Raw genomic sequence first — 18,104 nt, forward strand, 5'->3', positions numbered from 1 at the left:
TTAAATGATATAGGGCATTCCTCTTAAGAGTTTTGTGCTTTATCTAACAAAACTGATTTCCCTGGCAGCTACATAGCAACTCACATGATGTCAGCTCATTAGGCCAAGACATAAGCATCTCCGAGCTTTGTGCAAATTGTTTTAATAGCAAGACACTGGTTCACAATCCTGTCCTCTCTTCCATGAAACCTCCTTCTTTCTGCTGAAGTACATGCAGAAAACAGCTGGTTTTGTTGGCTGCGTACTTTGAAGTGAACAATTTATTTGAAGCTACAAGATTAGCTAGGTTTTGTTGATTTGACATCAAAGCATTATTGGCATTTGACATCAAAGCTTCATCTTCTATTACATCTCTTGTTCAAGATTCCTATTTTGCTTTTTAAGGCCATAATACAGCTTTCGGGAGGCCACTAGAGAGTTGGCTAACAGATCAAGCACATAAACCAAGCTCGTATCCCTGCCACAGTGATTACATATAGCCCATGCTAAGACGAAGTCTGTGCTGAGTCTCTGAAGGAGAAAACTTTAGCCATAGAGTGGCTTAACAAACCACTCCAGGTGTGGTGCTTTCCAGATGAAGTGGGCAAGTGGCCTTGTTCACGGGTACCTCTCTCCAGTCTTCCTCCTCCCACACGTAGTTTTCAAATTGAACTAAAACTGGCTTTAGTTCTGGAAGAGCCAGAAATGTGGATAGAAAGTACATGGTTTGGGATGTTTGGGACACTTCTGTCTTCCCTCCAGACCTCACTTCCTACAGCACTACAGGCGACAATAAAACTCTGGCCCCATGTTGAGGAAACAATTCTATCAATGTTACTGTTTCAGGTGAGCTGGTTGTAATGCCTTATTTTGTGTGAAATATCATCCCAATATTACCTTCCAGACAAAAGGAGAAATTTTTAAGGAACACTTATTGTTTGGACAAATTCTGAAAAAATATTTGGACAAAATCTGCAAATTGTTTTGAAGAGCTTTGGAAGTGCTTTAAAAAGAAATTGGTTTAGGTGCAAATTCATAACAGGAATTAATTTGTTACTATCACGGTTTTAATGTATTGTTCTAGTATCTCTATTCACTCTTGTTACATTACCTCAAGTTAAAAGTCATAGCAAAGTTTTAATTTCCTTCATGACTGTCATATTTATAAAGAAGAAAGTTACAGAGGAGAAAAGTGAAATATAATGATCTCTGAATAGTAATCTGTTAAAGTCAATATTGGATTTATGTCACAAACCCTTGCAACAAACACCTTTGCCATTTGAAGTGAGCTCCGTCTCAGCTTAGTGCATAATTTGGGGCGCTCTCATTCTGAAACCAGGGACTTCAGTCGTTACTCCAAATACACACTGGTGTAAGTTACGGGACCCTGCTCCAGCATAACGGAGCAGTTTAGATAACTCAGGTTGTATCAGAGAAGTAACCTCACGTTTACTGCAGAAATAGAGAGCTTGCATGAGTTGGTGGTCTTTGGTGCAAAGTAAATTCATTTTTAGGTTCAGAAGTAGTGATCAGTTATTTCAATAAATTCAGAAGACAGGCAGTAAATCTGTGATACAATTAAGATGAAATCAGTGTCTATCTCGGGAATATATTTTTATCTTTCATTGTTGCTCTATTTAAGTGTTGACACAAATACATGTCGTCAATGTTGCTACACTTTGTGCTGTTAACATAAACAAAGATTCAAGTTTGTAGCTATGCTGATGTTATCCCCAGCGACGCAGAACTGAAACAGCGGGAAAAGCTGGTGACGGTTAACCTCTCCGCTCCCCAAGGCTAACACCACCAGAAGTTAAAGCAGTATTAAAGCTGCCACACACCGCTCCTCCGCTCCCCCGCCCCCCACCCCCGCCCGGTAACAGCTATAGAAAGTGGCATGTGTTATTCCTCCAAACGCTAGCGACTTGAAAGCGAGCCCACGCTCTGCCGCAGAACGGCAGGAGCCTTTTTTCCACCCGGGCGAGGCTTCTGCGGAGGAGGAAAATTCCGTTTCCGCCAGGGTCTGCCACCCCCCGCCGCGGCCCCCCCTCCCCGGGACGCTCGGCGGCCGGGCCCGGCGGAGCGGGGTCAGGGCCGAGCGGGGCGGCCCGCGGCGGGGGCGGGCGGGCGGGCGGGCCGGCCGGCAGGTGGCGTCGGGTCGTGGCGGGGCGGGGCGAGCGCGGCAAACCGCCCCCGGGCCCCATTGGCGCCGGCCGTGGGGGGGCCGCGCCGCGCCGCCCCCCGCACACAAAGTGGGGCTGCCCGCCGGCGGCGGCGGCGGTGGCGGCTGTGGCGGCGGCGGGGCCATGCAGAGCTGCGGGGCGCTGGTGGGGGCGGCTGGCGGCCCGCGGGGCGCCGCGGCACCTGCGGCCGGCGGCGGCGGCGTCGTCGTCGTCGGGGGGTCAGCGTCGCTGGGGCGGCGGCGAGGCGGCGCGGTGCATCGAGCAGCTCCTGCCGCGGCACGATGACTTCTCCCGGCGTCACATCGGGCCGCGGGAGCGGGAGAAGCGGGAGATGCTGCGAGCCGTCGGGGTGCAGGTGGGTGCCCGTGCCGTGCCGGGCGGAGCGGAGGGGGCGGCGCGGCTGGTCCCCTCCCGGTGCGGGCTGCGCCGGCCCGGGGGGAGCTAGCAACGGCGTGCGGTCGCCTCTTTGCAGAGCGTCGAGGAGCTGATGGATAAAACCGTCCCGGCCAGCATCCGTCTCCGGAGGCCGCTGAGGATGGACGACCACGTCTGTAAGTGACCGCATGACCCGGGGTGCTCCCAAACCGCCCCCCCCCCCCCCCCGGCCGCTACCCGCTGGCCTCCCCGGCGCAGCCCTTCCTGCCCTCCCCGCCGCTCCTTCCGGCCGCCAGCACCCGCGGGGAGGACTTGGGGTGCTACCCCCCTCCCACACCCCCCCACACCCTCCGCCTGTCCCCGCTGAAACGTGTAACGAGCTGGAGTGAAGTGCAGGATAAGACTTAAATGAGCGTAGCATTACCGCCGCCGGCACTTCAGCCTTCGCAGACTAAGTCGGTAGCGTAGTTCGGCGGCTGCAGTTCTTGCTCTCGTGTTGGAAATCGGTGGGAAAAACGTGTCTGGCAGGCCGGGGTTGCCCGAAAAAAACACGTTTGAGCTCAAGCGCTACAGCCCCATGACTTTGTCCCAAGAGCCTGAAAAGTGTGGCTAAAAATCGTCCCCTGAGTGTGGACTGCTAGCTTCAAATGGGCCGCTGTCTTTTGTTGGCTCTTAGGTTTCTGCAGGATTTCTTTGTTGTTGTGTCCCTCCCCCTGCCCCCGTAATAACCTGCATATTCTAATAACATGCAAAACCTGCGTCTCCAAATAACGGATGCACGGTAGACTCACGGCTAGCATTCTGAATCTGATGGAGGGAGTTGGATGAACCACAGGAATACAAAACATCTGAGCCAGCAATTGTGGCACTACAATAATTCAGCAAATCGCTGTAGAAAACTCGATGTGATTTAATGACTCTTTAGGTATTAACATTTTTTAAAGTTAGCAATCACAGCACAGAATTTCTATCCGTGTAACTGCGATCTTGACAGATATCTGTGAACATCCTGCTGGAAATCCCGTGAGTGAAAGAAATGCTCAAAAATGCACCTAGCTAAACAATTCCACTGAAACTAACAAACCTCAGTGGCCATTCAGATAGCAGAGTCGATTACATCAGTATTAACTTTGTACTTGTGTCAAGATAACATTGCCTGATTTGTAGAAGATTTGATCCCTCTCACTGGCTTTTATTCATTGCTCATCCATGCGCTGTAATTTGAGTGTAAACTTCAGGCCTGCAGCTCCGGTGAGGTTCCCGGCCAGTTTAATCTGGTTACTCCAAGATGACATCACGTGTGAGAGGCAGCGCCACAATGAACAGCCAGGGAAACTAGAGCCTGAAAAGACAGATTCTAGCCAGGAGGGATACAGTATTGACTGAAAGTTTCTACTTTGAAAATGTTTTATTAGTACAGTGGTATTTTATATTTTGGTAACTTCCCATCTTATTAAAATGGGCTGGGGGGGAGGGTAGAGAAGTGGAATTTAATCACCTTCTTCTGTCTGTATAGCTGCTGAAAGTATTGATTGCATATTTTCCTATGATTAATGTATTTTAATCAAGGTACTCCCTGACTGATGAGTGATTTTCACTTATCCTTCAGAAAAAATAACTTTTTAGATTATTCTATTTTTAGGTCTATGAGAGGGCTTAATTGTAGATTGTCACTAATAATGACTTCTTAAAAACCTTTCTTCAGGGTTTTTTTTTATTTAGTATATGATACTCTTATGAAGTTTTACATTGCTAAAACACACATAAAAGTGGCACAGTACAGTTGGGCATTAAAATAATTGTACATTATTGAAAACTAAACCAATGATGTCAACCTAAGTCAAAATCTTGATGTAGTTTTAAGTGTTCTCATGCTGATTTACATGGCAACTTTGAAGTGGATGTCTCCAACATTGCCGTGCATTAGTTCATGTTCTGTTGTATGCAAGTTCTCATGTGCAGCAGGACCTCATTAGCTAACAGTGTATTTAGCTCACTGGCATTTTGCTCCACTTGCTATGCTGTTCTTGTTCGCTTAGAGTAAACTTTGAAAGAATGTGACTGATGCAGAGTCTCACATTGCACGGCATGCAGCAGTGAGATTTCAAAAGAGGTGCTTGCATGAGGTACAGAAAACTTTTTTCTGCACACTGCTGCTTTTCCTTCTGCAGCCAGTGTGACAAACTGTCTTTTGTTATTTAATGTGTGGATTTTTGTCACTAGTTTTCCACTGCATTGGTAGCAGAAAACTCCACAGTTTGTAAAAGTTAAGTTAAAAGCCTCAGCTTAAAAGTTGGGCAACTTCACATTGAACGTCTTGTACCTAGGACACTGTAGTCTGAGTAAAACTTGATTCCTCGTTCATGTACCATTAGAGATAACACTGTCTTTCCAGTCGCCAGTGTGGGACTTCTTATGTGAGTATGGTATATTATTTATCTCCCTTGTATTAAAGGGAAATAGGAAAACTGGGAAAGTGTCATGAGAACTGTATTCTATTTTAAACATGTTCTTTTTATGTGTATGAAGACAATTTTGCTCCCACCATCTCCCAAACTCATACATGCAATGAGAGAACCGGGCAAGGCCATTCAAAATGTGTTATTCAGCTTTAGCATTTATAAAATTTCTAATACGGCAATTCCTAATGGCTTAAATATACACTTCCAGTTTTCTGTATAACTTCAATTAAAAAACATAATCACAGTGACTGCACAGGTCGGAGCGCAGCTGAACAAATCAGCTGTGCTCGACCTACTCCTTTGTATTGGGAAAACGCAGTTGAGCTTGCACTGAAGTCTCATGGAAGTCATGCGTACAGATAGAATTAGATACGCAGTCCAAGAAAACCATGCACTCACCATAAGTAGTACATCTGGGTGAGTATCGTAGGTCTCTTGAATTATAATTGTGGGGTTTTTTAAACTTTTATAGCTTTAGACCTCATCTCAGATGTGTACATTTGATGTATATGCATATCTTCAAATTTTGATTAGGCGTGGCAGTAAGAAAGATTGTTTTGCATTACAGATCCTTCCCTTGGTAATGTAACAAGCTGTCTAAAAGAAAATCAATCAGCTGTATGTATGCAATAGCAGTAAAAAAAAAAAAATATCCTCCTGGGGATGCAGCTTATGTTAAAGAGCTGTTTTAAATGGTATTGCATATGATCGTAAATAAAATCTTTGATTACAGTAGAAGCATAAACTTTTTGTACATGTGTTGTCTTTCCTGGACATTTTAGCACAGCCCTAATTTTCAGTGGAAGAATCAAGCTTCATTACTTCTCTGAAGGACATGATATATTGAGAGAGAAAGCCTCTAGCCTTAACTGCACGTTTGTTTTGCTCATGTATGAATGAAGAAGCCATTCCGGTAAATGCTAAGCTTTGCTGGTACAAGTGCATCTACACTAGAAATGCTTTTTCAATATTTATTAGTGTTGCTGTATTGGTAGATCTCTTCTTGTACAGACATGGAGGAGAGACAATGATGGAGAAGAGAAGGAGTGTAGCTTGTGCTAAGAGGTTTCTGAAACGAGTTGCTTCCTTTGGTAGGTAGTATGACAGAACTATCTGTGTCCCTTTTCTGACAAAAAAAAAGGCCATTTTAAAAGTGCCTGCTGCCATGAGCCCCCTGACATGTTGTAAAACCCCCTGAACATGCCACTGAAAGCCAGTAAGGGTGAAACAGAAAAATGTCTGATTTCCTGTAACAGTAAGTTGCTGTCCTGTACCTCAACCAATTCTGGAAGGGGGGCTTTTTTACACTCAGCTTTTTCTGTAGATATACTTCCAGGAAAATGTTATTTTGACATGTAACTTCTGTTCAGTCAATATTTATAAGGGTAGACATCTGTGTGATACTTAATTGTGATCACCTGGTATTACAGAGGGTTTTTTTTTTCCCCACTGTCACAGTAAGTAAACTTTAACAATCAGCTTTTCTTTAGGTATTGAAGGTGCTTTAGCATGTATGTAGTGATTGATTGATTGAAGTAAAAGAACAGATCATCTTATATAAGAGTAATCCTCTTTCTTTTATCCTTGCAAACCTACTGTCTGTATCAGTTGTAGTTATCCCTGCAATGCTGCTATTGTATGTCCATCTTTATTTAATGAGTGGGCTTTGTACACATATTATATGTTTCTGCTTTTTTGCTCAGTATTTGAATTAAAAAAAATGAGTCTACAAACTCTGCCATGATTTTTTTTCCAAAGTATTCCCAGTTACATTCTCAAATTTTAGAAATTTATAAACATTAGTTCATAAAATCTGTGTAAGAAACTAACTGGGTCTCCAGTCTAAACATTTTTAGAAGCAAAATTGCTCAGCAGCAGTTGTATTGTAAGTAAGACTATTTGTATCTTCAAATTTAACTGCTCTTCATGCAGTTAAATCTACTTTAACTATGATTTTGTATTTAAAATGCCACTAAAAAAATAATTCTGGATGAGTTTATCATCAGCTCCTAATGTCAGTCAGATTTTTAGAGCTGATTTAGTCATTTCAGATTCCCTGCTGCTGGAGTCCACACTGTATGCTTTGGACGCCTATAGCAGGGGTAATTGTCATCCTCCAGAGTGTTGCCACAAGTGGTGCGGGAATCTGCATTACCGCTGGTGGCACTTTGCTCCTCAGCACTTCCAGGCTGCTGTTCTTCTTTCCGAAGGCAGCAGGCCTTGGGGGTAGGACAGAGACAGGCAGGCATGCTGCCGGCACTCAGCCCGTCCGAGCTTTCTGCTCCTCACAGCATCCTCGGGTTGCCTCTGCTGCCCAGGCAGGCTGGGTGAGTGCATGTAGACTGAGTGAAAGGAGGAGGCAGGGCAACAGATGGTGTTGGCTTTCCGCCTGTCTTTTGGGAAGTTTCTGGTCGGACTCAGCACCTGGAACAGAAACTTTTCTTGTGCTGTCTTGCAGCATTATTACATGTCTGACAGTGCTTTGGAACTGTTCTGCTTCAATAATATATGATGGTTCTTTTTTTTTAATGGAGGTCAAATTAATTGCTAAAGCAAGAGAAATTAATTCATCCCCTTTTTCTTATATCAACTATTCTGAAGATCTTGCTTCCTTAATCATAGAATCATTTAGGTTGGAAAAGACCTTTAAGATCTTTGTGTCCAACTGTCAACCCAACACCACCATGCCCACTAAACCATGTCCTGAAGTGCCTCGTCTACGTGTTTTTTGAACACCTCCAGGGATGGTGACTCCACCACTTCCCTGGGCAGCCTGTTCCAATGCCTGACAACCCTTTCAGTAAAGAAATCTTTCCTAGTATCCAATCTAAACCTCCCCTGCCACAACCTGAGGCCATTTCCTCTTGTCCTGTCTCCAGCCACCTGACAGAAGAGACCAGCACCCACCTCACTACAATCTTTCAGGTTGTTGTAGAGAGGGATAAGGTCTCCCCTCGGCTTCCTTTTCTCCAGTTCCCTCAGCTGCTCCTCATAAGACTTGTTTGTGCTCCAGGCCCCTCACCAGCTTTGTTGCCCTTCTCTGGACACGCTCCAGCACCTCAATGTCTTTCCCGTAGTGAGGGGCCCAAAACTGAACACAGCCCTCAATGTGCGGCCTCACCAGTGCCCAGTACAGGGGGACGATCACCTCCCTGCTCCTGCTGGCCACACTATTTCTGATACAGGCCAGGATGCCGTTGGCCTTCTTGGCCACCTGGGCACACTGCTGGCTCATATTCAGCCGGCTGTCGACCAGCACCCCCAGGTCCTTTTCTGCTTTTACTTTTCCTTGTGATCTCAGAAGCTAGATTTTTTTTTTTTTTAAGACCAGACATAATGTGAACAAAATGATATCAAACAAATAGTCACCTCCCTTTTGTGTTATGAGTTTTAAGTTGTATAACTCAAACTGCTCCTTCTGTCTTCATTTCTCTCTCTTTTTTGGGCACCATATTATTTTGCAGGTATCTCACAAGTTCAAGGCAAATCTACTGTGCTAACCACAAAAACATGAGCAGAAATAACGGTATTATCATTTTATAATCTGATAATTCACTCCCTCTTATTATTTTTGTGATATGTTTTGCCTTTTCTACCTGTGGGTATAGCAGTAATGAAGTGTCCTCACAGAAATACTACTGGGAGCCTCAGTGAATTTTCTCTACAGTTCTGAGACAGCAGTACTGCAAGATGAATGAACTTTATTCTGGGTACTGGTTTTGATCATATTATCTAATGAGTTGATGAGGGGAATAAAGATCAACTGCAGTGCCTTAGCTGGCAATTTTTTTTTTTGCTGAACAAGGTTCTTAAAGAATTTATAGTGTACACCCAATAAAATGAATTCAAGATAAAGGCATTTCAACCATGTTGTCTTAGAAAACTGGAAACAAATAGCTGAGCATGATGGCCAGCTTCCAAACATTTCTTAACCATAGTCAATTTTTTAAAATTCTGTTTTACTTCCCCATTTTGGATATTGCATCTTTATTTCACCCGTTGCTAGGGTGAATTTAAAAAAAAAAATCAGTAACCCAACACAACATCTTGCAAGCTCTGTTTTTTCAACCATATGTATTGAAATTTGCCAAATCCTAGACTTCGTGTGTTTTAGCTTTAAATAAATAAATAAATATTTACAAGAATACACTGTTTCCACTACATATACTCCAAGGTATATAATTCATACAGCAGAAAAAGTCTGTGTAATTGTGGGGGTTTGGTGACACTCTTGTTGACCAAACTGGAAACTTAGCAATTTCATTTTGAATTTGAAAATTAATTTTAAAACATACATAAGGTACTCATGTGGTTAGCGTTCTTCTGCCTTTATACTAGCGTTAGTTATTTCCAGAGTGACCAGTAAAGTGTTAGACCCCTTTCACAAATATTATGGGAATACATTGTTAAAAACAAAGCTTGATGGAGTGGGAAATACAGCTACTGACAGAGACATGGGATCCTGTCCAGGCTGGTGGGGACCTGGAGAGGGCTCCAGCCCCAGCCTCTGCCCAGAGCAGGCTCAGCTGTGGGCTCAGACTGGGCTGCTCAGGGCCTCACCCAGTCAGAAGATGAAACCCCCAAGGATGCAGACCCAACTCCACTGCTGGGCTGTCCTTACAGGGAGAAGGCTTCTCCTTATCTCTGGCCTGAGCCTCTCGTGTTTCAGCTTGTGCCGCTGCCTCTCAGTCCCCCACCACACACCGCTGTGGAGAGCCCGGCTGTGTCTCCTCCATCCCCTCCTGTCAGTGCTGGGGATGCTGTTAAGAATGGTTTCATTCCCTTGCTCTCCAGTCTTTGGATGCCAACATATGTGTTAATTTCCCTCACCCTTGTCTACGTCAGTTTTGCTTGAATTCAGAACCCTATCAGTGTAAAGCAAACACTGAATTTGTAAAAATTAAATCATAAATCTACGTGGACTTATGTTTAGTCTTAGGTAAGCCAGGCTGTACAGACAAATCAGGGGCTATTGACTTCTGTTACTCGGGAGAGCAATTCCTTGCAGGCTGTCTTCCTAAAGACATGCTGTGATGAACAACTTCAAGGCAGTGTAAGGCATAGGGGAAGGAGTGTTCATCCCAGGTCTCTTCAAACAGGCATGCCAAATGCGGGAGATGTGTATTGGAGCTGTACTGCTCCTGTTCCCTTTGTAGTAGCCAAAGGAGCAGGGTAAGTGAGGTGAAGCAGGAGTGGCAGGAGAGTGCCCTCCAGCAGTTCACCACCCTGATTAAAACCAGTAGTGTAACTCATAAAAATGTAATAACTAAAAATATATTCCGTGTTGGGATCTATCAGTGCAACTCTTCTAGGTGGAATGTGGTTCTACTCTTAAGCTTAATTGCTACCTAAGCTGCTTACAGTCTCACTAGGCTTTTTGCTTTGTGCCTTGGATCGGTTTGGAAACTGGTTTATTTCAGAGAGCTCTAGCAGAAGTTCAGCATCTTCATGTGGTAGTTGTTAGCTATATTTGCTCAGAAATTACTCTCTAGAAGAAACGTCCAGTCGGGCAAACAAAGGGAATGCTATCTGGCACATAGTACAGTATTTGTGGTATACGTTTACTGCAGATATCTCACTCTTAATGCATTTTTGTGTGTGACGTTGGGCTACTGAGCAAGTTATATGATAGCCAGCTTCTGCCTTCAACTGCCTTTGGAGTTAAATAAGGAAATTCATTATCATTTTAAAAAAATCATTGATGTTTGAATTCTGCAAGAATACAACCCTCCTGCTCAAACTGCACCCAAACTGTCTTTCCTCAAATTTTTGGTTTGCAAGTGATAGAGGAAGATATCTACACTGTTAAAACTCTCACTTAAAAAACAAGGCATCTATCTGGAATAAACTGTGTGGGAGGAGTATGGGGGAGTGGAGCTGCTCACTAGGCTTTAGAAACTTTGCCCTGGACATTGCTGAATTGCTAAACATGACTTTTGAGTTTTGAGAAAAACTGCAGTTTACTGAAAACAAGAAATTAATCTTTATACATTAGATCTAATAGTAACACTGAGTAAAAGGCAGAGAAGAAATGAACTTTGAAGTGAGAACTAAAGATCAGTAAAAAAATAACTTTGTGGACGGTATAATGTGACTCTGGAAGAAATTAATTGAAAACCAGAAGATTTTTTTACAAAATTAATTTTTACACATGGAATGCAATAGTAGCACTTTGAGTAAAAGGAAGAGGAGGCATGAGTTTTGAAATCAGAGCTAAAGTTATAGTATCCTTGTTTGTGGCTGCGGAAGAAATGAATTCAAAACCTAGAGAATTATTTGCCAGCAGATCCCAGAACATTAACTTTGAATTGATCTCTCTTGCTGAGTAACTTACGGAGAGAAAATAGGTTTTGAGACATCCAGGGCCCAAGCCATTCTGCTTTGGTGATTTGTAGCCTTATATTCCAAAGTCTGATTTTCAAGTTGCAATGCAGAATGAACAGAACTTCATGCAACTGCCCCAGTAAAGCAGTTTCTGAGGTCAGATTGGGGGGGGGGGGGGGGGGGGGGGGGCGCGGAGAAAAAAAGATCTCCCCTCACCTAAGAGGGTTGGTGTCCAATTCCACCCAGGTCTGTTAGGTTGGGCATGACTATCTCTCTGTCTAATCTTAGGCAGCCTACTGGCCATCTTTATGCATTGTCAGGTACTAAAATATTTTGTAAATCTTTCCCTTTGGCAGATGTTGGGTAGCACTAGTCATTGACTACTAGGAACAGGTTGACCGAATGTAATTTTTGCATAGCCTTCAGGACACTGAGAAGTATGTAGAAGCAAGACCAAAGACTAAACTGTGGTTGGGGGAGGGAGGGGCAAATGCCTTCTGCCTGAATGCTTCAAAAGCATTCTGTTGTAATCTCTCCAAACTAGATCAGCAGATTCATTTAAAAATTAATCTTAAATGGAATTTCTTAAACTGGAAATATGGTATTCACACTTTTTGTTCTTTCTTTTTTTTTTTTTTTTTTAATAAACTGATGAAGCATACTAAAGTTGAATTAAAAGAACTGTTTCCATTTTATCAGCTATTTAGGGAGAATGCAAGAAAGTACAGTTCTTTTTAACCCTAAGAAACTACTCCTGGGTTCTTATTGTGAGCCCAGTTTGTGCAAATATGGCTCTGTTAGAAACACTAAATCATAGTTGTGGATGGCTATGGCTTCATCCAGTGCTGGTTGTGCAAGGTTTAGCTAATAAAAGATGCCTTCCAAGATATATTTTAGTGCATGTGCAAGAGACCCAGAATGTATATTGCATTAGCACAAAAAGGGCTCTATAAGCCGTTTGTCTACAGCTGTTTCTCTCACTATTGTTTCCACATTGGTTGAAACCCTGTTATTATTCAGTTGTTGCATTTTCCAGAATTTGGCAGAATTTAAACTTTCCCAGAATATTTTACCAGCTTAATTCTTTTATCTTTACTGTTCTTGGTTTGCACTTTATTCTGCTGCTATTTATACTTGTATCATCCATGTTGCAATTTTTTTACACAGGGGTACAAGGCATTTCAGTTAAAAACTGTTAGCATTATATGTAAGTGTAGTTTTCTGATACAATTTCTTTTCAATTAGGTGAAAATGAAATCCTTGAAACTCTATACAATATTGCAAGCAAGAACAAGATATGGAGGTCTTATATAGGCATGGGTTATTACAACTGCTCAGTGCCTCAGCCCATTGCACGGAATTTGTTGGAGAATGCAGGATGGTAATGTACCATGTTTTCTTTTTAAATGCATATGTATAAATATATGTTTGAAGTTCATCTTATGAATAAGCATAAAAAAATATAACCCAAACCTATTTTTTTGACTAAGGCTTTCATATATTTGATACTGATGTATAAGTGTAGGAAATGTGCTGTTCATGCTGAAGCTAGAGAGGAAGAAGAATACTTTTGACTTTAGAAGATGCTTTTCTGTAAAATATTTCATTGATTTTTGTGACTGCTGCTCACAGCTCCTATTTATTATGAACTAAACCAAGAATATTTGTTTGCTTTAAGGAAGTATACAGACTTAACTCCTAAATTTAAGTAATTTTTTCTAACTTCTGCATAAATTTAAATTGGCTTCCTCCTCCACTGGTGTATGCAGTTTTGGATGGAGGTAGTTAAATACTATGCAATACTCTGATTATGGTTTTCTTAGGAGGAAATAAGAAATAAGAAGCCTTAAAAATTTTAAAGGCTTTTCTCTTGGTATTTCTTTCTTGATTTTTTTTTTTTAAACCAGAGACCTTCACGAGTTTAATGTGTATCCATAAAGTATGTTCTTATCTGAACAAATAATGCACTGGTGGCTGGAAACAGGTAGACAGCAATACTTGATAATTCATTTATGAAGAGGCTAAGAATATTGTACCTTGTTCTCATCACCCAGCTGACATTTCTTTTTTGGGGACAAGCAAAAGAACAGCCTGTCTGACAGACTTGAATTTGAATGTTATTGGTTTGGGTTTTGGTTGGGGGGGGGGTGTGGTTTGGTTTTTTTTTTACTTAAATGAAAAAAGGAAAATATTTTAATGCATTGATTTATGTCTTATGAATATCATTAATCTAAATAATAATGGGGGTTTGTGTCTTGATGGACTTTTCCTGACAAAGGCACTAAGGCTTGATTATAAATACTCATTTAGCATTGACATTTCTCTAAAGAACTGTAACTCAGAAATGATGCAACAGAAAAACTAAATTTAATGTGGAGTCTTAGTTTCCAATAGACTGAGTGCCAATGATACCCTGCATTGCCTCATTTGGTTTAGAAATTCCCTTATCTCTAGTCAGTAACACCCTTTTTTTATACTGTATTAAAATAATAACTGCCATCTTTATTACTGAGTAATTTTTATTTTAATAAAAGCAGTGTTTAAAGTTATATATATATATATATAAAGTTATATATATATATAAACCCCAACCAACCAATCAATGAGTCAAATTAGTCATTGTAAAAAGCCCTTGTTACTTAGATGCTATATTTTTTGTACTTTGGGTTGCTATAAATGGGTCTATGTATCTGTAGACCTCCAAGTCTATGTATTTTTAGACCTGTCTGCTTTATTTGTATCTCAAACTTTTGAACTGACAAAAAAGTTGCACTGTTTGGAGTCTATTCAGTACGTCTATACAAAGTTTTATTTGGCCTTATCCCCACCCACTTTTTGCAACATATGCAATCTAAATATTTCAGTACAGTGCCACAAAACAAATAATCAATTGCTAGAGGCAAAAATAAGAACAGTTAAAAAGTAAATGGACCAAAATAAACTGCATATTTTTAAACCCTAAAAAATTATATAGTGTTAATGCAACAACTGGGAGAGTCTATCCAGAAATCTGTTCTTGGAGTGTCCAGTAAAGTCAAACTAGATGGCTAAAAGCTAAACTTTTAGATGGCTAAAGTGAAGGCTGAAATGTTTGTGGGGGAGAGGGTGTAGGTGTGTGTGCATGTGTGCAAAAGTAACTATACAGACTTTATGGAAGCTGTTTAAGTAACCAAAGCTCTCCTTACATCTACCGAGTGTGTAACAATTTCTGTGCTAGCACACGTCACATTGCAGCTCCAAGGGAAATGCTGCAAGTGCAGGCTTATTGTTTCTGATCAATTCTGCCACTCTCACGTGACTCATACTTTCTCACTGCTGGCATTCATTAGAGCAAGGCTTGCATTGGAATACAATGTAAGTTTATAAAAGATTGTTTGTAGAAGTCTGTGAACACTGAAGTGAAGGACTTCACACTATTTAGGACACTTGGACTTGCTAGGAGGAGGTAGGAAGCGAATGAGTAGATTTTAGGAGGAAAGTGTTTACAACAAAATGTATTTTCAACTGAAAATGAGACTACTGACCCACTCTGCTTTCTTTAGACAATCACCCCAAAAGTCTTCCGAAATCTCAGATTCTGGTAAGAAAATACTCAACACTGTTGGAGTTTCAAAACTTTTCAAAGCATTTGGGCAATGATCTATAATATCTTGTTCACAATAAAAGCTGTGTATAGCTTAATTACTGAGAGATAAAACTGTCTGACCAAAACTATGCACTAATAAGTGCCTGGGAAATCAGCATGCAGGAATTTCTTGTACTGGTAGTTTTAGAAAAGTACAGGCGTCCTTTTAAGTCTGAATCCCATTTTAACTACTTCTGTATTTATGAAAGAAGCTATTTCAAAACACTTGGGGTGGATATTTTTTAGGTAACTTTTTATCCAAATAACACTTTGATTGAAAGTTAGAGAACAAGCAGAAGAATTTATGTTGTGGACCTGAAATGCTGCAGTTAAAATTCCAGTCTCCTACATGAGGGATTTGACTTAGTCACAGAAGGTAGAGGACAAGTATCCTGTATTTTTGATATTCGATTTCTTTTTGGTCTTGGTTGCTGGCTGCTAACACTTCCTTGTTCCTAGGAATCTGTGACTACCAATTCCATGCTAACATGGGGTGGAAGTCTTAGAAGTATTTTCCATACCCTATGTAGTTAATATTAGCAAAAATACTAGCCTGTTTTTCCAAACAAATAAATAGCAGGACAATGTGTAACTTACTTTATCCTTAGAACATCTCAACTCTAAAGTACAGACAGAAGGATTTATTTGGGGGCATACCACCAATTACGTGACTTTCAGCACAGACCCCTCAAATGCATGAATACCTGTCAGCTGTCTGCTGGTATGCATGCATAGTCCTCATACTGTGTACCCATATTAACATATTCATTAAATTTTTTCACACCCAATGTGCTGAGCTCTTTTCCTAGTAGCATACCAAATTAATTCTGTGCCCTGCCATGAACATAAATGAATAACTGAAGATGTGAAGAATGTTTGGTTTCAGAAATCAGCTTACATATAGGCTTCTTAATAATATATACATCAAAACAATGTAGTATTTATTTTTGAGGCTTAAATGGATAAAAACAGCTATCAGGCCTTGAAAATCAAGAAGGCCTTTAAAGTCACGCTAATACCATACAATGGAGCATGGTGCAGAAGTCTCCGAAGTACAGTTCACTTGATTCCTTTGCCCCCAGACATTAAGTATGCAAGAATAAAGTACCTGTACCAAGGACATCTGCAATCTTTACATCAGTAGTGTAACTTGTTAAACTTATTGGCTAGTAGCACTCAACACTTATGCACTGCATTCTGAAAATTACTGCATAGCATGCAAAAATCTGATATAAACATTATGCAGCTGGTTTCTACTTGTAGACCAGATACAGAAAGCTGCACAAGCAACTACAAAGCATGCCAAATTGGCAGTAAATTCAGTGTTTATGCTTTGAGTAGAAACTGGCACATCTCCATGCCCTTACACAGCTTTCTTAAACCGATGGGTAAGATACTGTTTTCGGAACACCCTTATAACTGCTCTTCAAAGATACATAAAGTGCCAAGTGATGTGTCTGGAACTGTATATACAGTATGGCATTTGGGAATTTTACAGGCTGGATGGAACTGCTTGCAGTTGGCTGGCTCCTAGTTGTATATCTTTACTCTAGTATCTTTCTACACTGCAATATTTATATATGTGCTATTTAAATTAAGTACAGCTTTTTTGTTTTGTTTTGTTTCACTTTTGGCCTTAACAGTGATGTCCAGTCCATAAAAGTCAGATAATTTAAAAATTTCATGTATTCAGGACTGAACTTCAGGCTCAGTTTTTCAGTGTTGTCAGATGTATGAACTACCTTTTTTCTGTGGCTCATATATGTTGGTTTTAAATTCTACTAGTGTTCTGTCCTTACTTTAAGCTTGTTTCATCTTATTAATTGTCAGATCTCAAAAAGAATACTCTGTATAACTGGAAATCCAAATCAATTCTAGCTCTGCCATTGCATAAGATTAGTCTTGCAGGTGTCTAAAACTGCAAGAAAAGAATTTGTAAGATAAAAATATTGTGTTGATTATGAATACATTAACTTTCCAGAGATTCAGTCAAAGTATAGAAAAAAATCACTAAGGAAGATATATGGTGAACTGTTTTGCTAGAACTTACTGTGTATTAAGAAATAAATTAGGCTTAGTCATAGATCTTAGTGATTGTACACCTACAAATATTAATCAAGAACTAGTTCATTGATATTGCTTGATAAGGGAGTTTTCTGAATCTTTGCATGGAAGCAAGAGTTAACTTTAATATAAAGAAGCCATAATTGTTAATCTTGCAGTTAAAGTATAGTCTGTTGGTTTGTTGCTAAATCTAGAACAAATCCAACTCCCAAGTACAAAAGCTTCTGCTCTTTCATCAACCAGGTCTTTTGATGAGTGGCCTAGCTTTTGGCTGAAAGCATGCTTCCTGGATACTTCTTGGTTGATGCCAGGTTTTCTTTTAAAACCTTCATCGGTATCTTAAAGTTGGTATTCATACAAGTATTTCTGAGAGTAGGATGAGGCAAAGGGTGAAACACTGAACTCAAGCAGAGTTATAAAAGCTACAAAAACTGAAGCCACTTACTACCAAACTCCTGAAGGTCAGACACTGGCTCAAGAAAGATGCCACAAAACATCTCATGGAAGGTTTCTTTTGTGTCATGACCTATCACCCTTCAATAGCTTGGGAGCGTTTGTCTGCAGAAGTACTTTTGGTCAGAACAGATGCTGACTGGAGATCATATTTGCCTCCAGTTTGATTGAACGAGAGTTTGTAGCTGTGTTCCTTGCCACGATGGTAATTCTTCCTTTTCATTTTAATGTCGTTGGTACTGGACTTGAATTATGTGCAGAATAGCCAGTTGAACAAACCTAAGCAGAAGAGAGGAGTTATTTGAATGAGAGATGGTTTAGTGTGCTTTTTAGAGATTTGACTTATGTAAAAGTTTACTTTAGAAATTACTTTTGCATTTAAAGAGTTTGCTTTTAAATTACTTTTAAAAGTTACATAACGTGTAGTATAGATGCAGGCAGAAGTCAGAGTGCAGACTAAAGCCAACTGTTTTATTTGAAGAAATTGTGGAGAAGTAGAATTATTATATTAAAATATTTAGATGCTTAGACAGTGCCAAACAACCTTCAAAAAAAAAAAAGTGTTTAAATAAATGTTTTTATGTTATAAAAGGTGTCTTCACCTGTACAACTGTTAAGCTGCATGCACTGGAATTTGCG

General features: G+C 40.7%; 1 protein-coding gene across 1 annotated transcript in view; it reads left to right on the forward strand.

The window, feature by feature from the left end:
* GLDC (glycine decarboxylase) overlaps positions 1–18,104 on the forward strand; it is a 74,673-nt gene that overhangs the window by 21,818 nt on the left and 34,751 nt on the right. The window contains exons 2-5 of the mRNA XM_030005321.2: positions 1,901–2,000; positions 2,072–2,517; positions 2,635–2,713; positions 12,569–12,704. Of these exons, the coding sequence (XP_029861181.1) occupies positions 1,901–2,000; positions 2,072–2,517; positions 2,635–2,713; positions 12,569–12,704 (761 nt within the window). The remainder of the gene's footprint in view (positions 1–1,900; positions 2,001–2,071; positions 2,518–2,634; positions 2,714–12,568; positions 12,705–18,104) is intronic.

The sequence above is a fragment of the Aquila chrysaetos genome, chromosome Z, assembly GCF_900496995.4.
Source record: "Aquila chrysaetos chrysaetos chromosome Z, bAquChr1.4, whole genome shotgun sequence".
Lineage (NCBI taxonomy): Eukaryota > Metazoa > Chordata > Aves > Accipitriformes > Accipitridae > Aquila > Aquila chrysaetos.